At 36.7% G+C, this 24505-nt stretch overlaps 1 protein-coding gene across 1 annotated transcript in view; it reads right to left on the bottom strand.

The window, feature by feature from the left end:
* Nucleotides 1-24505, bottom strand: part of TLK1 (tousled like kinase 1) — a 158125-nt gene that overhangs the window by 108993 nt on the left and 24627 nt on the right. Inside the window, exon 2 of the mRNA XM_081243224.1 lies at nucleotides 358-476. Coding sequence (XP_081099350.1) covers nucleotides 358-476 — 119 coding nt within the window. The remainder of the gene's footprint in view (nucleotides 1-357; nucleotides 477-24505) is intronic.

The following is a 24505-nucleotide window of genomic DNA, read 5'->3' as shown; positions in this document are numbered from 1 at the left end:
GATTAGTGTACAGATAGGAACATACACAATAGAAACATGGGTGATGGGGCAAGGAAGAATCAAAAACAAAGGACAGGAGAGGTAAAAATTATGTAAATGGCAGAAAGGCAGTACAATCTACCAAGCTCCTTTTTACCCCTGAAACCTATTATGCTATATTATAACATAATGCCCCAAAATATATTATGCTATACTAGAAATCAGGTATAAAAACACTGGATTTTTTTCTACACATTATAAAAACTATAGTAAGTATAATTTGCTGTTAAGTACGTATGTAGGGATCCTTTACAAAATATATTTTATATCATTTAATACAAGGAAAAAATGTCAAATAAAGATTACAATTTTACTCACTTTAGCTCCAACACTGCAACTGCCCGTGCTCCCAGTGCTCCCACTTGCAACTCCTGTAAATCTAGCTTCCAATAATTCTTGCCTTCTTGGATCCAGACTATGAAGCTCATCCATTGCACCTATTAAGATAAAAAAAAAAAAAAGTACACGCACATACATATGTATTTATATACACACATCACAAAATATGTGTATGTAATTAGTTGAGATGTAAATATAAACTTAGTGAATTCTAAAAACAGATGAAAGTAAGGACTTAAAGGTTTTTATAATGTCCACACTTATTTATCAAAATCATCTATGGTGATGTGGATTTCCAATACTTTAGACTGCAATCTACATTAAGAAATATATTTTCACCCAAATCAGTATACACATACATACATATATTAAAAGTTCCACAAATACTTCTTACTGTATGCAGTACACTCCAATATTTTCTAGTCTATTCTAGTCCATTAAAAAGGAAAAACACTGATGGTGAGCTATTAAACTGATTTCATGAGCCATTAATGGACCCAGGTCCATAGCCTGAAAAATACCACTTCTCACAATGCAATCTCCCTATTCTAAGCTGATACAGAATTTTGGCACTAAGTGGTATTATTACTTATTTTGCTCATATATACTTTATCTGACTAAGTAATTTTAAACTGGGAAGACTCTTACTGTCTCATCCCCAAAACTTTTTGTACAGTTGATAGTTTTCAGTTTCTATCAGATAGACAGAAAACACACACATATATCAAGCAGATAACTGAGGTAACAACTATTATTAAACAATAACCCTGAAAATTAAGGGGGAAAAATGAGTGCCCTCCTGTAACGGCTACTATGCAAACTAAAGCACCACAAATTCTAGTTAAAGTTCAATTAAACTCTTAAAAATTCTTTTATCCATGTCTGCTAATTCTCTACTGATAAAACCGTAGAACTGACATAAATGATTGGTTCTCAAAGGGAGCAGGGAGGATATTATCAGAATTCAGAATCACATGGGGAGCATTTATAAATTACACTAGACCACTCCCATGTACCCAGACATTCCTCTCATAAAGGTTAAGAGCTATTCCTATAGACCTTACCCTTTAAAGTTCCCTCATTACCTTCCATCTTCATCTGGATAGAGGACCACAAGGATAATGGCCATCCTTCCATGTTTATTAGCATTCCTGTACCTGCATATATCTTCCCTGGCCATTCCTCATTCTTCCATCTTAGACAAAAAGGTAGCTACCTTCAAAAAACTAAAGACTTTGGTTCTTGCTTTTGATCCCATTCCTTCTTGATATTCAAGGAATCTTGCATTTGCATGTATCCCCCCCCTCTCTTGCATCTTTCCCCTCCCTGCCTCCTTCTGCCTCATTTATACGTCTTTAAAAAAGAAAAAACAAAAACAAAAAAACTTTTGTTTGAATTTCGTGCTATTAATATTATCATTTAATCCTTTCCTTGAACTAGTGATTTATAACCCTATCCTGCTTAGGTCCCTGAAATATGGTTTCTATTATAAGTATACTCCTGACAATGTACTTTCAAGTATCACCAGTACTTCCAATTTTTTTCTGATCCTGCTATTACATCAGAAACAGTCATTGTCAGATGATAGATAGATAGATAAGAAGAGCATTTGCTCCAAGGCTCTGATTTTTTTTTTTTTTCTTCATAATGTTTGACAAACAGAAGTGTCTAATTTTGGTGAAGTGAAAATTTTCTAATTTTTCTATTTACAGTTATTATTTTTCTATTCTTTCCAAGAAAACTTTGCATGTCCCAAAGTAAAAAACATAGTGGATTTAACCAAGATGGCGGAGTAGAAGGATGTGCTCTGCGAGAACACCAGAATCACAACTAGCTGCTGGACAATCATCAACAGGAAGACACTGGAACTCACCAAAAAAGATACCCCACATCCAAAGACAAAGGAGAAGCCACAATGAGATGGTAGGAGGGGCACAATCACAGTAAAATCAAATCCCATAACTGCTGGGTGGGTGACTCACAGACTGGAGAAACATTTATACCACAGAAGTCCACCCACTGGAGTGAAGGTTCTGAGCCCCAAGTCTGGGGGTCTGGCAATGGGAGGAGGAATTCCTAGAGAATCAGACTTTGAAGCCTAGTGAGAATTGATTGCAGGACTTCAACAGGACTAGGGGAAACAGAGACTCCACTCTTGGGGGACACACACAAAGTAGTGTGCGCATCGGGACACAGGGGAAGGAGCAGTAACCCCTGGGGAGACTGAACCAGACCTACTTGCCAGTGTTGGAGGGTATCCTGCAGAGACGGGGGGGTGGGGGGGTGGTGGCTCTGTTTCACCGTGGGGACAAGGACACTGGCAGCAGAAGTTCTGGGAAGTACTCCTTGGCGTGAGGCCTCCCACAGTCTGTCATTAGCCCCACCAAAGAGCCCAGGTAGGCTCCAGTGTTGGGTTGCCTCAGGCCAAACGACCAACAGGGAGGGAACCCAGCCCCACCCATCAGCAGTCAAGCAGATTAAAGTTTCACTGAGCTCGGCCCACCAGAGCAACACTCAGCTCTACCCACCACCAGTCCCTCCCATCAAGCCTCTTAGATAGCCTCATCCATCAGAGGGCAGACAGCAGAATAAGAACTATAATCTTGCAGGCTGTGGAACAAAAACCACATTCTCAGAAAGACAGACAAGATGAAAAGGCAGAGGGCTACGTACCAGATGAAGGAACAAGATAAAACCCCAGAAAAACAACTAAATGAAGCGGAGACAGGCAACCTTCCAGAAAAAGAATTCAAAATAATGATAAGTGAAAATGATCCAGGACCTCAGAAAAAGAATGGAGGCAGAGATGGAGAAGATGTAAGAAATGTTTAACAAAGACCTAGAAGAATTAAACAAACAAACAGAGATAAACAATACAATAACTGAAATGAAAACTACACTAGAAGGAATAGCAGAATAATTGAGGCAGAAGAACGGATAAGTGACCTGGAAGACAGAATGGTGGAATTCACTGCTGCGGAAGAGAATAAAGAAAAAAGAATGAAAAGAAATGAAGACCACCTAAGAGAGCTCTGAGGCAACATTAAGCTCAACAACATTCTCATTATAGGGGACCCAGAGGAGAAGAGAGAGAAAAAGGACCAGAGAAAATATTTGAAGAGATTATACTCGAAAACTTCCCTAACATGGGAAAGGAAATAGCCACCCAAGTCCAGGAAATGCAGTGAGTCTCATATAGGATAAAACCAAGGAGAAACACGCCAAGACACATAGTAATCAAATTGGCAAAAATTAAAGACAAAGAAAAATTATTGAAAGCAGCAAGGGAAAAACAACGAATAACATACAAGGGAACTCCCATAAGATTAACAGCTGATTTCTCAGCAGAAACTCTACAAGCCAGAAGGGAGTGGCATGATATACTTAAAGTGATGAGAGGGAAGAACCTACAACCAAGATTACTCTACCTGGCAAGGATCTCATTCAGATTCCACGGAGAAATCAAAAGCTTTACAGACAAGCACAACCTAAGAGAATTCAGCACCACCAAACCAGCTCTACAACAAATGCTAAAGGAACTTCTCTAAGTGGGAAACACAAGAGAAGAAAACGACCTAAAAAAACGAACCCAAAACAATAAAGAAAATGGTCATAGGAACATACATATCGATAATTACCTTAAACGCGAATGGATTAAATGCTCCAACCAAAAGACACAGGCTTGCTGAATGGATACAAAAACAAGACCCATATATATGCTGTCTACAAGAGACCCGCTTCAAACCTAGGGACACATACAGACTGAAAGTGAGGGGATGGAAAAAGATATTCCATGCAAATGGAAAACAAAAGAAAGCTGGAGTAGCAATACTCGTATCAGATAAAATAGACATTAAAATAAAGAATGTTACAAGAGACAAGGACACTACATAATGATCAAGGGATCAATCCAAGTAAAAGATATAACAATTATAAGTATATCTGCACCCAACATAGGAGCACCTCAATACATAAGGCAACTGCTAACAGCTATAAAAGAGTAAATCAACAGTAACACAATAATAGTGGGGGACTTTAACACCCCACTTACACCAATGGACAGATCATCCAAAATGAAAATAAATAAGGAAACACAAACTTTAAATGACAGAAGAGACCAAATAGATTTAATTGATATTTATAGGACATTCCATCCAAAAACCACAGATTACACTTTCTTCTCAGTTGCTCATGGAACATTCTCCAGGATAGATCACATCTTGGGTCACAAATCAAGCCTCAGTAAATTTTAAAAAACTGAAATCGTATCAAGCATCTTTTCTGACCACAACGCTATGAAATTAGAAATGAATTACAGGGAAAAAATCGTAAAAACCACAAACACATGGAGGCTAAACAATACGTTACTAAATAACCAAGAGATCACTGAAGAAATCAAAGAGGAAATCAAAAAATACCTAGAGACAAATGACAATGAAAACACGAAGATGCAAAACCTATGGGATGCAGCAAAAGCAGTTTAAAGAGGGAAGTTTATAGCTATACAAGCCTACCTCAAGAAACAAGAAAAATCTCAAGTAAACAATCTAACCTTACACCTAAAGGAACTAGAGAAAGAAGAACAAACAAAACCCAAGGTTAGCAGAAGGAAAGAAATCATAAAGATCAGAGCAGATATAAATGAAATGGAAACAAAGAAAACAATAGCAAAGATCAATAAAACTAAAAGCTGGTTCTTTGAGAAGATAAACAAAATTAATAAACCATTAGCCAGACTCATCAAGAAAAAGAGGGGAGAGGACTCAAATCAACAGAATTAGAAATGAAAAAGGAGAAGTTACAACAGACATGGCAGAAATATAAAGCAACCTAAGAGACTACTACAAGCAACTCTATGCCAATAAAATGGACAATCTGGAAGAAATGGACAAATTCTTAGAAAGGTATAACCTTCCAAGACTGAACCAGGAAGAAACACAAAATATGAACAGACCAATCAGAAGTAATGAAATTGAAACTGTGATTAAAAATCTTCCAACAGGGCTTCCCTGGTGGCGCAGTGGTTGAGAGTCTGCCTGCCAATACAGGGGACACGGGTTTGTGCCCCGGTCCAGGAAGATCCCACATGCCGCGGAGCAGCTGGGTCCGTGAGCCATGGCCGCTAAGCCTGCGCGTCCGGAGCCTGTGCTCCGCAACAGGAGAGGCCACAACAGTGAGAGGCAAAAAAAAAAAAAAAAATCTTCCAACAAACAGAAGTCCAGAACCAGACGGCTTCACAGCTGAATTCTATCAAACATTTAGAGAAGAGCTAACACCCATCCTTCTCAAACTCTTCCAAAAAATTGCAGAGGAAGGAACACTCCCAAACTCATTCTATGAGGCCACCAGCACCCTGATACCAAAACGAGACAAAGATACTACAAAAAAAGAAAATTACAGACCAATATCACTGATGAACATAGATGGAAACATCCTCAACAAAATACTAGCAAAAAGAATACAACAACACATTAAAAGGATCATACACCATGATCAAGTGGGATTTATCCCAGGGATGCAAGGATTCTTCAATATATGCAAATCAATCAATGTGATACACCATATTAACAAATTGAAGAAGAAAAACCATATGATCCTCTCAACAGATGCAGAAAGAGCTTTTGACAAAATTCAACACTCATTTATGATAAAAACTCTCCAAAAAGTGGGCATAGAGGGAACCTACCTCAACATACTGAAGGCCATATATGACAAACCCACAGCAAACATCATTCTCAATGGTGAAAAATTAAAAGCATTTCCTCTAAGATCAGGAACGAGATAAGGATGTCCACTCTCACCACCATTATTCAACATAGTTTTGGAAGTCCTAGTCACAGCAATCAAAGAGGAAAAAGAAATAAAAGGAATGCAAATTGGAAAAGAAGAATTAAAACTGTCACTGTTTGCAGATGACATGATACTATACATAGAGAATCCTAAAAATGCCACCAGAAAACTACTAGAGGTAATCAATGAATTTGGTAAAGTTGCAGGACACAAAATTAATGCACAAAAATCTCTTGCATTCCTATACACTAATGATGAAAAATCTGAAAGAGAATTTAAGGAAACAGTGCCATTTACCATTGCAACAAAAAGAATAAAATACTAGGAATAAACCTACCTAGGGAGACAAAAGACCTGTATGCAGAAAACTACACGATACTGATGAAAGAAGTTAAAGATGATACCAACAGATGGAGAGATATACCATGTCCTTGGATTGGAAGAATCAATATTGTGAAAATGACTATACTACCCAAAGCAATCTACAGATTCAATGTAATCCCTATCAAATTACCAATGTCATTTTTTACGGAAGTAGAACAAACCATCTTAAAATTTGTGTGGAGACACAAAAGACCCCGAATAGCCAAAGCAGTCTTGACGGGAAAAAACGGAGCTGGAGGAATCAGACTCCCTGACTTCAGGCTATACTACAAAGCTACAGTTATCAAGACAATGTGGTACTGGCACAAAAACAGTAACATACATCAATGGAACAAGATAGATAAGCTCAGAGATAAACCCACGCACCTATGGTCAACTAATCTATGACAAAGGAGGCAAAGATATACAATGGAGAAAAGACAGTCTCTTCAATAAGTGGTGCTGGGAAAACTGGACAGCTACATGTAAAAGAATGAAATTAGAACACTCCCTAACACCATACACAAAAATAAACTCAAAATGGATTTGAGACCTAAATGTAAGACCGGACACTATAAAACTCTTAGAGGAAAACATAGGAAGAACACTCTTTGACATAAATCACAGCAAGATCTTTTTTGATCCACCTCCTAGAATAATGGAAATGAAAACAAAAATAAACAAATGTGACCTAATGAAACTTAAAAGCTTTTGCACAGCAAAGGAAACCATAAACAAGACAAAAAGACAACCCTCAGAATGGGAGAAAATATTTACAAATGAATCAACAGACAAAGGATTAATCTCCAAAATATATAAAGAGCTCATGTGGCTCAATATTAAAGAAACAACCCAATCCAAAAATGGGCAGAAGACCTAAATAAACATTTCTCCAAAGAAGATATACAGATGGCCAAGAAGCACATGAAAAGCTGTTCAACATCACTAATTATTAGAGTAATGCAAATCAAAACTACAATGAGGTATCACGTCACACCAGTTAGAATGGGCATCATCAGAAAATCTACAAGTAACAAATGCTAGAGAGTGTGTGGAGAAAAGGGAACCCTCTTGAACTGTTGGTGGGAATGTAAATTGATACAGGCACTATGCAGAATAGTATGGACGTTCCTTAAAAAACGAAAAATAGAATTACCATATGATCCAGCAATCCCACTACTGGGCATATACCCAGAAAAAAACCTAATTCAAAAAGACACATGCACCCCAATGTTCACCACAGCACTATTTACAATAGCCAGGCCAGGGAAGCAACCTAAATGTCCATCGACAGACGAATGGATAAAGAAGATGTGGTACATATATACAATGGAATATTACTCAGCCATAAAAAGGAACGAAATTGAGTCATTTGTTGAGACGTGGATGGATCTAGAGACTGTCATACAGAGTGAAGTAAGTCAGAAAGAGAAAAACAAATATTGTATATTAACGCATGTATGTGGAACCTAGAAAAACAGTACAGATGAACCAGTTTGCAGGGTAGAAGCTGAGACACAGATGTAGAGAACAAACATATGGACACCAAGGGGGGAAAACCGCGGTGGGGTGGGGATGGTGGTGTGCTGAATTGGGCGATTGGGACTGACATGTATACACTGATGTGTATAAAATTAATGACTAATAAGAACCTGCAGTATAAAACAAACAAACAAAAATAACTAATAGTAAACTTTCTTTGGGTTATTTGTATGGAAATATGTTAATATAATGTTTCAGACATTACATGAAATTTCTAAAAATCTTATATGTTCTGGTATAATGTTATCAATCATAATTCTAGTTATTACTTTAAAATGTATATTTCAGAAATAACTGAAAAAAAAAACATAGTAATCTTTGTAAGTTTTATGTTTTTCTGCTTAGGTCCATGATTTATCCTAAATTATTATTTGTATATGGTATGAGGGCAAGGATTTTTTCCCATGTGGTTTTCCTGTTTTATTAACCACCATTCATTGAAAAACAAAAACAGCAAAATTCTGCATCCACCAATAAATAGCCTTGGTAGCTTTGTCAAAAGTCAAAATATATATATATGGTCTAGTATAAAGACAGACATATAAACCAATGGGATAAAATAGAGAGCCCTAAAATAAGAGCACCAAGACCATTCTATGTGGAAAAAAGTCTTTTCAACAAATGGTATTTGAAAAACTGGATATCCACATGCAAAAATGTTAAGTTGAACCCTTACGTTAACACCAAATACAAAAATTAACTCAAAATGGATCAAATACTTAAACATAAAGACCTAAAACTGATATTCTTAATATCATTAATCATTAGGGAAATGCACATTAAAACCACAATGAGATACCACTTCACACCCATTAGGATGGCTATTATGAAAAAAAGACAATAACAAGTGTTATCAAGGATGTGGAGAAGTTTGAACCCTTGTGTGTTGGTGGTGGGAATGTAAACTGCTGCAGTCACTGTGGAAAACAGTATGGCAGTTCCTCAGAAAATTAAACATAGAATTACTACATTATCCAGACAGTTCCATCTCTGAGTGTGTGTATGTGTGTATGTGGGTGTGCTTCACCCCCAAAGGAAGTGAAAGCAAAGACTCATATAGATATTTGTACATCCATGTTGATAGCATTATTCCCAATGGCCAAAAGGAAAGAGCACCCTAAGTGTCCACCAATGAATGAATGGATGAATAAATAAAATGTAGTGTACACATAAAATGGAATACTATTCAGCATTAAAAATGAAGGAAATTTTGACTAGAACATAGATGAACTTTGTAGACATTTTGCTAAGGGAAATACTGAAAGACACAGAAGGACAAATACTGTATGAACCCTTGTGTGCTGGTGGTGGAAATGTAAACTGGTGCGGTCACTGTGGAAAATAGCATGGCTATTATACTAGAGTCCTAGAGTAGTCAAATTCACAGAGGCAGAAAGTAGAATCATGGATGCCAAGGGCTGAGGAACATGGTGGAATAGGGAGTTAGTGTTTAATGGGTACAGAGATTTGCTTGGGGAAGATAAAGTTCTGGAGATATGATGGTGATAGCAGTAGGACAGTGAGAATGTACTTAATGCCACTGAACCATACATCTAAAAATGGTTAAAATGGTAAATTTTATTTATGTATATTTTACCACAATTCTTAAAAATAATTTTTAAAAAAGAAAATGATAAATTGGATTTAATCAAAAATTTGAATTTGCTAGTTCAAAAAACACAGTTATAAAAATTAAAAGGCAAGCAAGAGACTGAGAGAAAATGTTTACAAAACATGTATGTGCTATATATACTATGTCCACTCTTTGGCTTGGAAACTGGTTGCTGGCCCAATAGAATTTATCAGGAAAGATGAGGACATTAGTCCCTACTTTGCCTTGCACCAGCTAACAATGTGGTATTTTGTTTCCCATTGTTTTTGTTTCTTAGATGTATAGCTTCCTCTCCTCCATGAGGTCCTAGAGGAAGCTGTACATTCAAGGGAAAACAAAACAAAACAATTAGCTTCTAACTGAAAACCCTTACTAGGGTTCCCAACTCCACTGTAGTCCTTAACACCTTCTAACGAGTTTTTGTGATATTTTAAAGAGTCAGTATGTCCAAAAGACCCTGGTATAACTCCTGGCAAATAACAGATGCTTAACAAGTATTAGCATACCTGTCTAAAAATCTACCTAACCTTGAATACTACAGCCTTGCTACTCAAAATGCAGTCCACTGACAGCAGCATCTGTTATCACCTCAGATGCTTATAAGAAAAGCAAAATCTTGGGTTCCACTCCAGACCTACCAAATCAGAATCCATATTTTAACAAGAGCCTCAGAAAATGATGTACATTCAAGTTTGAGAAGCACTGCTATAGAACAGAGGATACCACAAACTTTGGAAAGAGCCTAATCATAAATATTTTAGTCTCTGTAGGCCACTGGGCAAAATCATGTAGATGTTTATATAACGAGAGAAAAGCTTCCCACAAACTTTTGTTGACAAAATTTAAGATGTAATGGGACTTCCCTGGTGGCGCAGTGGTTAAGAACCCGCCTGCCAATTCAGGGGACATGGGTTCGATCCCTGGTCCAGGAAGATCCCACATACCAACGGGGCAACTAAGCCCATGCGCCACAACTACTGAGCCTGTGCTCTAGAGCCCATGAGCCACAACTACTGAGCCCGTGTGCCTAGAGCCCATGCCCCACAAGAGGAGCCACCACAATGAGAAGCCCGCACACTGCAACAAAGAGTAGCCCCCACTTGCCGCAACTAGAGAAAGCTCGCACACAGCAATGAAGACCCAACGCAGCCAAAAATAAATAAATGAATAAAAAATTTTTTAAAAATTTAAAAAAGATGTATATGATAACTCTATATAATGTATTGTAATAGATCAGTCTGATCATGAAAAGAATGGAATTGGCAGGGGAGGGGGAACATTCCACTTAACTTGAGTTTCCTGTAATCAAAATATATTGCAATATATCTGATAATGATGATCAGATTTTATGGATTTATCTTTGAAAAAGTCTTTTCTGAAAAATAAGTACTGCCAAATGCTGATATAAACCTGGAAGCATATGACTTTGAGCATATTCATTATTTCAAAGGCAGTTAGAGAAGTCTATTAGATTATTCTTTTGATATTTGCCTCTCAGTATGTCACTACAGTGCAGATTAATCACTTCCAATTGAAGGTTAGGTAGAAGTTCCTCAGATGCACAATTAAATTGATTCTGAATTATGGAAACATTCTTTGCACTTGCATCAATGTCTGAAAAATGCTGCTGGAACTGTAGTTTGAGGTTGGAAAATATATTCAAGCAAATTCATGTGGGAATGAAGATCTCACTTTGATGGGATGAGAAGTGTATAAAGCAGCTTGATGTTACATGTAATTCAAACATTAAGTTACCACTCAAATGGCTTTACTGCAGCTAAATTTCACATATGAGTGCTATTTTGCCTTGTAATTTTAGGTTAAATTCATTTAAAAATATTTCCAACTCTGCAGAAAAAGCTGATTTCCAAAGCCAATCAGTATTTGATAATAGTGGTTGAGGGCAGTCCCCTTTGTTCAGAAAAATTTCAATCTCAGTCCTAAAATCAAAAAACTGCAATAAAATGTTACCACTGCTAAGCCAGTCAGGATATTCAGCTTCTCTTTGTAACAAAAATTTGTGCAGCTGATGCTAGTTAGGTCCATGAGAGCAAATGGAGCTCACCATTAACAATACTGATTCAATAACATGATAAATTCACCTATTTTCTGCAAAGTACCTGTTGATGAATAATACAATGAATAACAGTAGGCTTTGAACGCCTCACATTTTTACAAGCTTTGTAAATGTGTCCAACTAAGCCTTTTCCTGTTTCACACATATTTTTACCAGCATCAGCTGTAGCACGTCTTCGCAGATTCCACCTCAGGTTGTACTTAGTGTTTTCTCAACTTTGAAAATACTCTTGCCTGTAGTTGTTCTACACAGATTATTCATAGAGGCTAATTTTTCTGCCACTTCAAACTTGGCATTGACTCCTCCAATAAACAACAACTGAGTAGTATCAATAAAATCTGTGAACTCATCAAGAGACAAGGAAAACCACTCAAAATCTTTTGCCTTGTTTTTAAATTGACTATTGACATTGCTTCAAATGTCCTCAACTCTTAAGTCAACTGTTCTTGCCAAAAAGTTAATAGTCTAAAACAAGTTTATTTTCTCTGGACACATTTCTTTGCTGCAATCTAACACAGTTTAATTAACTCACCATCAGTAAATAGCTTTCTTTGCTTGGCTAACGAATGAGTCACTCAGAAACTTATTTTGTTGGCAGCCTCATTTTCAATTTTATTTTTTATGAAGTTATGCTGTAATGAGATATTCCACTTCAAATGGACTGTTACTTTAAAAATTTGAGAGTTGAGAATACTGTGTGTATGCTTAGTCTAGTAATGTCAACATATACTGTATTCTACCACACAGTGTCACTGCAAAATAAGAACAATTTCTTGCTATCTAATTCAATAATAAAATAATATACACTCCACTGTGTCTTAAAAAGCATGCCACTCAGAGTCCATTGTTCTCTTCTTTTCTTGTTTTGACATGATAGATATGCACTGGTATAAAATAAAATAAAATAAATATTGCAGACTGCAATACACATGGCACTCAAAATACTGTCAAGTTATAACTGCAGCACTGAAATTCGTAGTGCACCGAAGCAGTAAGAAGTGAAGAGAATGCCATATAGGGTCTCTGTCACAACTACTGAGCTCTGCAATTATAATGCAAAAGTGGCTGCGTTCCAATAAAACTTTACTTATGGGTACTAAAATTTGAATTTCACATGTCACAAAGTATTAGTCTTTTGATTTTTTTTTTACCATGAAAAAATAGGTAGTTTGCTGACTCCTGTTATAACTAACACATTTCAAAAGTTTTAATCTTTTATGAAATCAAACTGTCATTTCTGATACATCCAAAAATTTGGTTCTCAATTACAAGAGGTGAGATTTTTCTGAAGAATATGTAATTTTACCATGATCCATGAAATTCTTCATTATACAATAAACGCTTATACTTTTGAAAAAGAAAAAAATATAAAAGGGACTTCCCTGGTGGCGCAGCGGTTAAGAATCCGCCTGCTAATGCAGGGGACACGGGTTCGATCCCTGGTCCGAGAAGAGCCCACATGCCATGGAGCAACTAAGCCTGTGCGTCACAACTACTGAGCCTGTGCTCTAGAGCCCGCGAGCCACAACTATGGAGCCCGTGTGCCAAAACTATTGAAGTCCGCACACCTAGAGCCCGTGCTCCACAACGAGAAGCCACTGCAATGAGAGAAGCCTGCGCACCGCAACAAAGAGTAGCCCCCACTCGCTGCAACTAGAGAAAGCCCATGTGCCGCAACTAGAGAAAGCCCGTGCGCAGCAGCGAAGACCCAATGCAGCCAAAAATAAAATTAATTTTAAAAAAAAGAAAAAGAAATGGCAGTGACCTGCCCAAAAGCCATTCTATGTTAAAAAAAATATATAAAAGACACTATAAAGACCATACCATCCTTAAAGAATGCCCCATCTCAAAATACAACCACCTGTCTCCTAATTATGCTACTATTCTTACTGAACTGCTCCCCAAGATCTATTGTAAACCCAAAACTTCACATAAAACATATAACAAGAGATGTCACTACTCAAATTAGAGATCAATCACATCCTATTTTATGAAGAACAATTTTAGGAAAACAACATAAATAAAACCACAATTTGAGCATTAGAGCAGTCTGTCATGGCCCCTTCTAATAACTTTTTTTTCCTCTCTCTCTCCTTCTCTTTCACACACACACTCACAAACTCACTCAATAAATGTCAATTATTATACAAGTATGGCCTCCCAAGGTGGTCAGTCTAAAAAAGGACACATGTATTTGGACATATTAGCAGCTCTGGTTGTTCAACATTACTTTATAGTTATAGCACCTTTTTTATGACAATGAATCAATTTTTCATTATTTCATTTTTAAAGTACCTTAAGTCTTCATCTTCCTTAGCAGAGAGTCAAAACAAAATAAAAATATCTAGAAAACATGTTTTCAAAAGGTTAAAACCAGAATACCAGTTACCAAAAAGAAATGAGTTTGTTCAATAAGACCTTTCTAATATTAGATTCAACTGCTACTCAGCCATTACTTCATTTCTTTTAGATTTAAAACTTCCTTTACTCTGAAAATATTTTAATTCATTCCAGGTTTTAATTGTTACTTTTCATATTACATATGATAAGCTGATTTATACAGAACAGTAAAGTCTTTCTTCAATTAATACCTTTCACATTATGCCTGACAAGGTAGAGATTAAAAACAGAAATACCATAATAAAGTTAGAAATTATTTCAACAAGATAAAATATTCCATTTAAATCATTCCTTTTCATTAGTTTTTAAAATGCATTTGAAAGTATAGGAAACTAAAAGAATTCAACAAGTTTACACTGTTTAACACTCCAGAATTACTTCTGACTCGTCTTTAAACACAGACTCTAACATGGTTAATAAATAGAACATATCTATGTTCATATACAGTATTTTGTATACTTAGTGGATATACTTATTATTTTTGTTGACTACATTGCATTTCATCATTTATTCCACTGTCTGATCTCCTACTTAAAACCAAATATTCTAATTTTTTGGCATTTAAATGAACATGTTAAATGAACTATCACAAGAGCAGTCCAAATTCTTTATTTCCTAATATACTGTCTCCCCCAGGAATCCAATAAAAATACCACCCACATTTTTTATAATGATTTAAAATATTAACATTTGGACATTTAATTCACTTAAAATTTAACTGTACATATCTAGAATTTTTTCCAAAGGGAAATATCATACAATTTCTCACAAATTTAGCCTTTCCCTACTGATCTGAAATACATCTCTAGTCATGTGTCACATTCTGATATAAACATAGGTGTGTTTCTATATTTAATTGTTTCACTAAACTATTTCTTTTTGTGTGTGTGTGTGTGTTCTGTGGACCTCTCACTGTTGTGGCCTCTCCCGTTGCGGAGCACAGGCTCCGGATGCACAGGCTCAGCAGCCATGGCTCATGGGCCCAGCCACTCCGCGGCATGTGGGATCTTCCCGGACCGGGGCACGAACCCGTGTTCCCTGCATTGGAAGGCGGACTCTCAACCACTGCGCCACTAGGGAAGCCCTCACTAAACTATTTCTGAACCATATATATCCCCATTCTATCTATCTACACATACAAATATTTATGTATTGTACATATACACATAAATATTTCACCTAGAATGACTGAAAAGAGTATGTATAAAAAGCCAAGTTTCTGAATCTATTCTACTGATACACATTCAGTTACGTAAGCCTGTGGTAAAGAGAAAACCGGTCTGATCTAAAATCACTCCAAGTCAGATTAATACCTCACCTTATCTTTAACATAAGTCATTTTAAACACTTTAATTATAACCCTTCCAGCAAAGGATTCAGACAACCTGAGACCGAATTTTCATATAATGATATGCAGCTTGCCCCAGAGGTGAGGCATAGAGTTCTCGTTTATGCTTCTCTATACTGTCATGACCTTGAAGCATGAGAATAATTTAATTTCAATTTTATTCTTATAAATAAAAAATGTCTTGACAGCTACTTTTTCTTTCATCAAAAATAAAACACACACACAGATAGACAAGTTGTGTCAATATGGCCAAGTTCCTTAACCTCTCCATGTTTCAGCTTCCTTATGTATAAAATGGAGATAATAAAAGTATATACCTTATAGTTGTTAGAGTAAAATAAGTTAATATGAAGAGTTCTGAACTATATCTGTCACTTAGTAGTCAATAAATGTGAACATATATGTATGCTAAAATGCAAGTGCTCAATAAACATTGGCATGTATAATGTATATAATATAAGCTCTCTTCCAGCTTTCTCCCTGAAGCTAGAAGTTCCTGGTAGGTAGAATAGCATATACTTCAATGCCTCATTTCTTTAATGTATTAATAACATGACTAACTCCTCTTCCTCTAGCTTATAATAATTTACCTTAAAAAGCAATCATACACATATACACACATACATATATACATATATGTATCACACACATACATATATATGTATATATACATACATACGTATCTTAATACTAGGCTATTTTTCTATTTTAACATATAGTTCTCATTTTAAAGATAAGGAAATTGAGACACTGAGAGGTTATGTCACAATGTCTTTTGTTAGAACTTATATCCACTCAACTAAGCACCCTTGTCCCAAAGGAATGGTCCAAAAGAAGGGTGTAAGGGTGTGTGGGGGGGGGGTGTGAAAGAGAAAGAGCACCGGCCGAGAGAGCACGTGACTGCACACACAAGAAGGAATGTTCTCCAGGAAAGCTCCAAAACAGGATTTTGGTAAAACCTCCTCATTACTAGGAAGTCAGCTGGTATCCTATCACTAACCAAAGTGCTAATTACTTAAGAATCTTTTCTGGTTTCATGCCTTTTCCCATTATTAATACAAAACATACTTGTATTATAACAATAATAAACAATACAAAAATAGAAAAGTGAAAAGTCCGAATACTTCCTTGTCTCCCAAAATCCCACTCCTCACAGGTAACCATTTAACATGGCTTAAAAAGCACAGCGATGATTTACTGCCCATAGTACTCCTTCTTGGTCTATTCTTCGATCCCAATAGTGCAGGGTAAAAGAAGGGCTACAGAACAGTCTTAGAGTTCATTTGCAACAGGGAAGGAAATCTCTGACCAGGAAGTAAGTTGCATGTACTACATGTAAGAAGTCCAACTTGAGCACTATCTACCTATTAAAATACTACCTAAAACAATGCATTATAATAAACAAGGATAAAATATTCTAAATGTTTATACAGTGATTTCAACCTAAGTATCATTTCACCAACACTGGCTCTATCATGGCTTCAACAAGACTCCTGAAATGAATTTCTTCGGACATTTATTGTAGCAATATAACTTTAGGGCTAAGGTGGGCTCTGCTGCAAGACTGAGTTCAAATCCCAGCTCTGCCACTTAAAGACCTCCTCATCCATAAATTTCTGGTAATAACAAAGTCTAGCTCACAGGATTGTTAGGTGAATTAAATGAGATAATACTTGTAAGCCCTTAGCAGGTTCCTGGAATATACAGCCTCATTAATTTTTAATTACTCTTACTAAGTGCCAGAAAAATAAGCAACTTACCCAAAATTGCATACCAAACAAGTGATGTGAGGAGAGAAAGCAACAAAAAATTATCAGTAGACAGGAGAGCAAGCCAATTTACTCACTTACTTTTCAATTTCTCTAGCCTAAGCCTTCATATAAAGAAGAAATATATATTTCTTTCAATTAACAGATCTACAAAATTTCCAGCAAAACAGACTACTCTGTTTAGGAACCCTACCTGTTCTAAGTGCATAAACATGTTCAACACAAATTATACTGCTCGATGAAAATAAAAATAATCTTTAACCATCACTCCTAACTCTGAATTGATGTAAAACTCCAGAGTGCCAAAGTTTAGGATCCAGATACATAAATTAGTGCATAAGCCCACTGAGATCATAATGTTCCTCTAGAAAGATACATTTCCCAATGAGCAAATACCCAAAAAACAAAGAAATTTTAATTTTAGTAATAACTTCTATTAGCTGCAACCGTAACAGAAACACTAACCTGTAACTTGAGATAAATATATAACACAAACTAAGTAAGCCAATTTGAACAAAGGATGAAATATTATAATTTTTAACAGGTTCAACTGTATGAAGTTAAAAGTATTCAACCATTTTTAATCTATAAAATAGGTTCAGATGGTTCAACCCAATACTCAATGGCCTATGGTATAATCAATCCCCTAGTGCCTTTACAAATGATTATGACTGCCATTTTTTACAGTGTTAAGTGATTCAAATAAATTGTGGGTCACATCATTCTCATACATCTTTATTAGTGTTTAAATCTCAAAACTGCCAAAACAGAGTGACAGATGCAAAGTCTTACTAAGTTTATAGCTTATAAGGTTGGCCCTCAAATTTTCACCATAGTCTCTAGCAAATCTATACAATCATTTAAAAAGTCTGACTTATATACCAAGTTTTCTTTCAATTATAGCAATTTTCCAACATTTCTTTCCCAACGCCAATTTATTTGCCTTATGTAAAAAGGGACATGTATTTTTATAAAATTGTGATGATAAGGAAGCAATTTGAAGTCTTTTCCTTTTTACCCTTGGTCATGAACCCAAAATTGCCAACAGTACAGAAAAATGCAAAAAACTAGAACCTAAAATAATCCCACCCATTGTCTACTACCCAAAGATAACCAAAATTAACATTTAGGTTTATTTTCTTCCAGTCTTTTTTCTGTATACTTTTTACTCAACAATTAAGATTACACTTTATAGTAGCTCCCAGCATTCAAAGATGTTTCTACATTTCTAATTTCAACCATCTGCAAAAGACTCTGAAAGTTGATGACATAAAAACTGCTGAAGTGCTACTAAATGAGAGAAACTTATAACACAACCTCCATGCATCCAATTCTCAGTTTGGGTTTGTTTTTCCTTGTCTGTAGTCATATATCTGGAAACTCTCACAGTTACTCCAACCCCCCACGAAAAACATTTTTTGGGGAAAAATGTTCCCCCCAACTAAACACAATTAATAACATTAATGATAAAAATGACAGCAGTAGTTATTTGCCATAAAAAGCAAGCTTCAGGGGACTTCTCTGGTGATTCAGTGAATAAGACTCTGGGCTCCCAATGCAGGGGGCCCAGGTTCGATCCCCGGTCAGGGAACTAGATCCCGTGTGCATGCCTCAACTAAGAGTCCACATGCTGCAACAGCATGAATGAATGAATGAATGAATATTTAAAAAAAACAAAAACAAGCTTCAGATAAATTACAAACATGTATTTATATAATACATTCACTGCATGTTAATGTTACTATCCTAATAATATAATGCAGTGTACATGTTTAATAAAATTTATTTAAATTTCTTTACAAATAACTCCAACTTTTGTGTTAAAATTGATGAGTATTGAAACTGTGTGATGGGTACATTAGGGTTCACTGCAATATTCACTCTACTTCAATAAATTAAATTTTTTTCCCATAATAAAAAGTTAACTTCTTACATTTTCCCACATTTTTGTGAGGAAATTTGTGGTTTTTTTTTTTGTTTTTTTTTTTTCTTTTTGCGGTATGCGGGCCTCTCACTGTTGTGGCCTCTCCCGTCGCGGAGCACAGGCTCCGGACGCGCAGGCCCAGCGGCCATGGCTCACGGGCCCAGCCGCTCCGCGGCACATGGGATCCTCCCAGACCGGGGCACGAACCCGTATCCCCTGCATCGGCAGGCGGACTCTCAACCACTGCGCCACCAGGGAGGCCCGGGAAATTTGTGTTTTAAGGGCATTTGCAAATTTCAGAACTAGAAAGTTGTCTAGCACCCATTACTACTGTCAAGATCCTACACTACTTACTGCTTTCTACCCTATGTTCTCCCAATTATACAAAAGCAATTTTCCACATTATTATGTTTTCATGAACATTATTTTCATGGCTACCTAACATTCCATTAAATGGATATACATTAATATGTTTAATTATTCCCCATACCATTGGGGATTCAAGTGGTTTCTAATTTCTTGCTATTGAAAACAGTGCTACCAGCAAAGAAAACCATAAACAAGACCAAAAGACAACCCTCAGAATGGGAGAAAATATTTGCAAATGAAGCAACTGACAAAGGATTAATCTCCAAAATTTACAAGCAGCTCATGCAGCTCAATAACAAAAAAACAAACAACCCAATACCAAAATGGGCAGAACACCTAAATAGACATTTCTCCAAAGAAGATATACAGACTGCCAACAAACACATGAAAGGATGCTCAACATCATTAATCATTAGAGAAACGCAAATCAAAACGACAATGAGATATCATCTCACACCAGTCAGAATGGCCATCATCAAGAAATCTAGAAACAATAAATGCTGGAGAGGGTGTGGAGAAAAGGGAACACTCTTGCATTGCTGGTGGGAATGTGAATTGGTACAGCCACTATGGAGAACAGTATCGAGGTTCCTTAAAAAACTACAAATAGAACTATCATATGACCCAGCAATCCCACTACTGGGCATATACCCTGAAAAAAACATAATTCAAAGAGTCATGTACCAAAATGTTCATTGCAGCTCTATTTACAATAGCCAGGAGATGGAAACAACCTAAGTGTCCATCATCGGATGAATGGATAAAGAAGATGTGGCACGTATATACAATGGAATATTACTCAGCCATAAAAAGAAACGAAATTGAGCTATTTGTAATGAGGTGGATGGACCTAGAGTCTGTCATACAGAGTGAAGTCAGAAAGAGAAAGACAAATACCATATGTGAACACACATATATGAAATTTAAGAAAAAAAAATGTCATGAAGAACCTAGGGGTAAGACAGGAATAAAGACACAGACCTACTAGAGAATGGACTTGAGGATATGGGGAGGGGGAAGGGTAAGCTGTGACAAAGTGAGAGAGTGGCATGGACATATATACACTACCAAACGTAGAATAGATAATGGGAAGCAGCCGCATAGCACAGGGAGATCAGCTCAGTGCTTTGTGACCACCTAGAGGGGTGGGAGAGGGAGGGTGGGAGGGAGGGAGACGCAAGAGGGAAGAGATATGGGAACATATGTATATGTATAACTGATTCACTTTGTTATAAAGCAGAAACTAACACACCATTGTAAATCAATTATACTCCAATAAAGATGAAAAACAAAAAACAAAAAACACAGTGCTGCAGCAAACACTGTCCTACCTAAAATGCTTTATTTGAATGTAGGGTTATTTCCTTAATACAATGGCTCCCAAAGCATGATAAGAAAGACTGTAAATATTTACTATACCTCCACAGACTCACCTCAGCAATCTCCATCCAGAGTCATTAGGTAACTGTGCAGGAAAGGGTTAACACAGTAGACCTGAGGATGCTATCTTTAGAAAGTCCTCCCAGCAAAGAAATCCCCACCTTTCCCTAACTGATAAGGTGGCTCACAGTGCCTAGGTTATACAAACAATGTAGTATTAACTAGGAAGAAGATGCCCCAGTAAAAACCTTGAATGCAGAGTCTCTAGTGGACTTCCCTGGACACACACATTGCACACAAGTTGCTGAAATTTCACTGCTGGGGGAAGTGTGTGCACTCCCTGTGCCCCTCTTGTGAGGGAGAGAACATAAGGAAGCCTAAATATGGATCCCTCCAGGCTCTCCCTACGCTTTTTTCCCTTATGATCCGGCTGTTCATCTTTACTATGTCACCATAGTACATCTCAACCATGAATACAACTATATGCTGAGCCCACTAGTCTTTCTAGCAAAACTGACACAGTATATGAAGCCCACAGACCACTCTAAGATACCATGTTCAGAGCTCTAGGCAAGAACTGGTGATTACCCTGCTTTCTGAGGTTATGGAGAACCCCCTATGTAAGTTAATTTTACATACCTCCTTCCCATGCCAAGACAGGTGAATGCTTCTTAGTTTTGAAACTCCTTGGCAGACACAGTCATTCTGAGTCTGCAACTGTATCAATGAGCTGGCTTATCTCCTCCTCTCACAAGAATGTAAGCTCCAAAAGAAAAGGAATTTGGGGGTTGGGGGTGGTTTATTTGTTCACTTAAATATCCAGGTGCCTAAAAGAATGCCCAACACATAGAAGACTCTCGGTAAGTATTTGTTTAACGAATAAATGGATATTCTCGGGTATCCTATCCCCAAATTCTCAAAATGAAGAAACCTACTAGGGACTTCCCTGGTGGCGCAGTGGTTAAGAATCCGCTTGCCAATGCAGGGGACACAGGTTCGAGCCCTGGTCCAGGAAGATCCCACATGCTGCGGAGCAACTAAGCCCGTGTGCGACAACTACTGAGCCTGCGCTCTAGAGCCCATGAGCCACAACTACTGGAGCCTGCATGCCTAGAGCCCAAGCTCTGCAACAAGAGAAGCCACCTCAATGAGAAGTCTGCACACTGCAACAAAGAGTGGCTCCCACGCTCAGCAACTAGAGAAAGCCTGCGCTCTGCAACGAAGACCCAATGCAGCCATAAATAAATAAATAAATAAGTGAATGAACAGAATAGAATAGAATATATGCTACTTACAAGAGACTTACAACTTTTATAAACAAAAGTTGAAAGTAAAAGAATGCAGAAAGATATACCGTGCAAACACTTAGCATCTGAAAGCTAGTGTTATCTGTCTTAACACTAGATAAAGTACACTCTAAGGCAAAATGCTTTACTAGGGGGACATATCATGATAATAAAAGGCTTGATTCAGCAGGTAGACACAAAAATTCTTAATTGGTAAGCACCTATAACATATTTGAAATATATAAGGCAAAAAGGACAGAAACTATACAGAGAAACAGACAAATCTGTAATTGTTTTTGGACAATTTAACAAATCTTCCTCTGAATAAGAGCAAATAAACGAAAAAAGTAATGATAACAATTTTAAAAAGAAACAAACTTGATATAACTGATATACCTATTACACCACATCTAACAACTGTACCCAACAAAAAAATTTTTTTTGTTCTATACAAGGAATATTTACCAAGACAGACCGTATGTTGGGTCATAAAGCTAGTCTCAAATTTTAAAGCTGAAATCTTATCTCTTTAGTTCTTATTATGGTACAGCTAAGTTAGAAATTAGTAATAAAAAGCCATTTAGAAATACCTTATGTTTAAAAATTAAGCAGTATACTTCTGAATAATCTATAGCCCAATGAACAAAGCCAGAAGTTGGTTCCATGAAAAGACATATGAACTGGTAGGATGGGTGAAGAAAAGAGACAAGACACAGACAGTGACTATCTGGAATAAAAAAGAGGACACCACTACAGACCCTAGATATAGAAAGATCACAAGGGAATATTTACAATTTTATGCAGACACATTTGAGATTTTAGATAAAATGGAGAGATTCCTAGAAGATACAATTTACCAAAACTGATATGAAAATTAAAACTCTAAAGAGTATTATGACATTATAGAAATTGAAGCCATTACTTAAAACTTCACAGAGAAAACTCCAGGACTAGAAAGCTTCAGTGAATTCTACCAAGTATTTAAAGATGCTGGACTTCCCTGGTGGCTCAGTGGTTAAGAATCCACCTGCCAATGTAGAGGATACAGGTTCACGCCCTGGTCCAGGAGGATCCCACGTGCTGCGGAGCAACTATGAGCTCCCATGTGCCACAACTACTGAGCCTGTGCTCTAGAGCCCACGAGCCACAACTACTGAGCCCGTGTGCCACAACTACTGAAGCCCGCACGCCTAGAGCCCAAGCTCCACAATGGGAGAGGCCACCACAGTGAGAGGCCCACGTGCTGCAGTGAAGAGTGGCCCCCGCTCGCCACAGCTAGGGAGGGCCTGCGCGCCACAACGAAGACCCAACGCAGCCAAATAAATAAATAAATAAATAAAATAAAAAATAGATGCTGTAACAACCTTCTTAAATTCTTTGAGAAAAACGGTAAAAGAAAAAGTACTTCCCAACTCATTTTTATGAAGTCAATGTTACCTTGATAAAAAACCTAAACTTTTTAGAAATGAAGATTAAGCCTGAATGAACCCAAGAGAAAATACATACAACAGATAACGCTTTAAGAGAACGAGAGGGTAAAAAGGAGGAACAGTTTTGAAATCAAAAGAAATGACGAGATTAAAAGGATGAAAGTAACCACTTAATGACATAACAAGGATCCAACATTCAGAAAACAGAAGTCTTTAAAATGCACTACCATAAGAGAATAAACAGTAAAAACTGTAATTCAAGAAAACTTTCTCGAAAATTAAAAAAAAAAATTGAAACTACTGAATGAAGGAGCACCATGTATACTTAAGAATTCAGCCCAGTAGGCCAACAACTAATTTTTCAAAGGCAACACTTTATGCTAGAAGAAAACAGAATAACGTATTTCAGATATTCAAGACAAGAAAATATAAAGTGTCTTATATTCAGTAAAACTGATTTTTAGCACATGGAAGACACAGATAAACTGTTATCAAAATGCCAAAAAATTGGGAAATACTGCTCCCATGAGTCCTCCCCAAAGAATCTAGAGAATAAGTTTGTGAGAAAGTTAAGTTATAGACCTATCTCATTCATGAACATAGGTGTAAAAATACTAAACAAAAGATCAGCAAAGTAATTTGTATAAAAAGAATAATAGCTCACAATTAAATTGGGTTTAGTCCAGGAATACAAGGTTGGTTTAATACTTAAAGAGAAATAAAATAATTTATCACATTAAAAAAAAACCTGGAAAAAAGTTAAATGATTGTCCAAATAGATGCAGAAAAAGCATTTGATAAAATTCAATAGCCATTTGTGATTTGAACAAAAAAAAA

The sequence above is a fragment of the Mesoplodon bidens genome (genome assembly GCF_964165515.1).
Source record: "Mesoplodon bidens genome assembly, chromosome: 8".
NCBI lineage: Eukaryota > Metazoa > Chordata > Mammalia > Artiodactyla > Ziphiidae > Mesoplodon > Mesoplodon bidens.
This window is presented reverse-complemented; position numbering and strand designations above follow the sequence as displayed.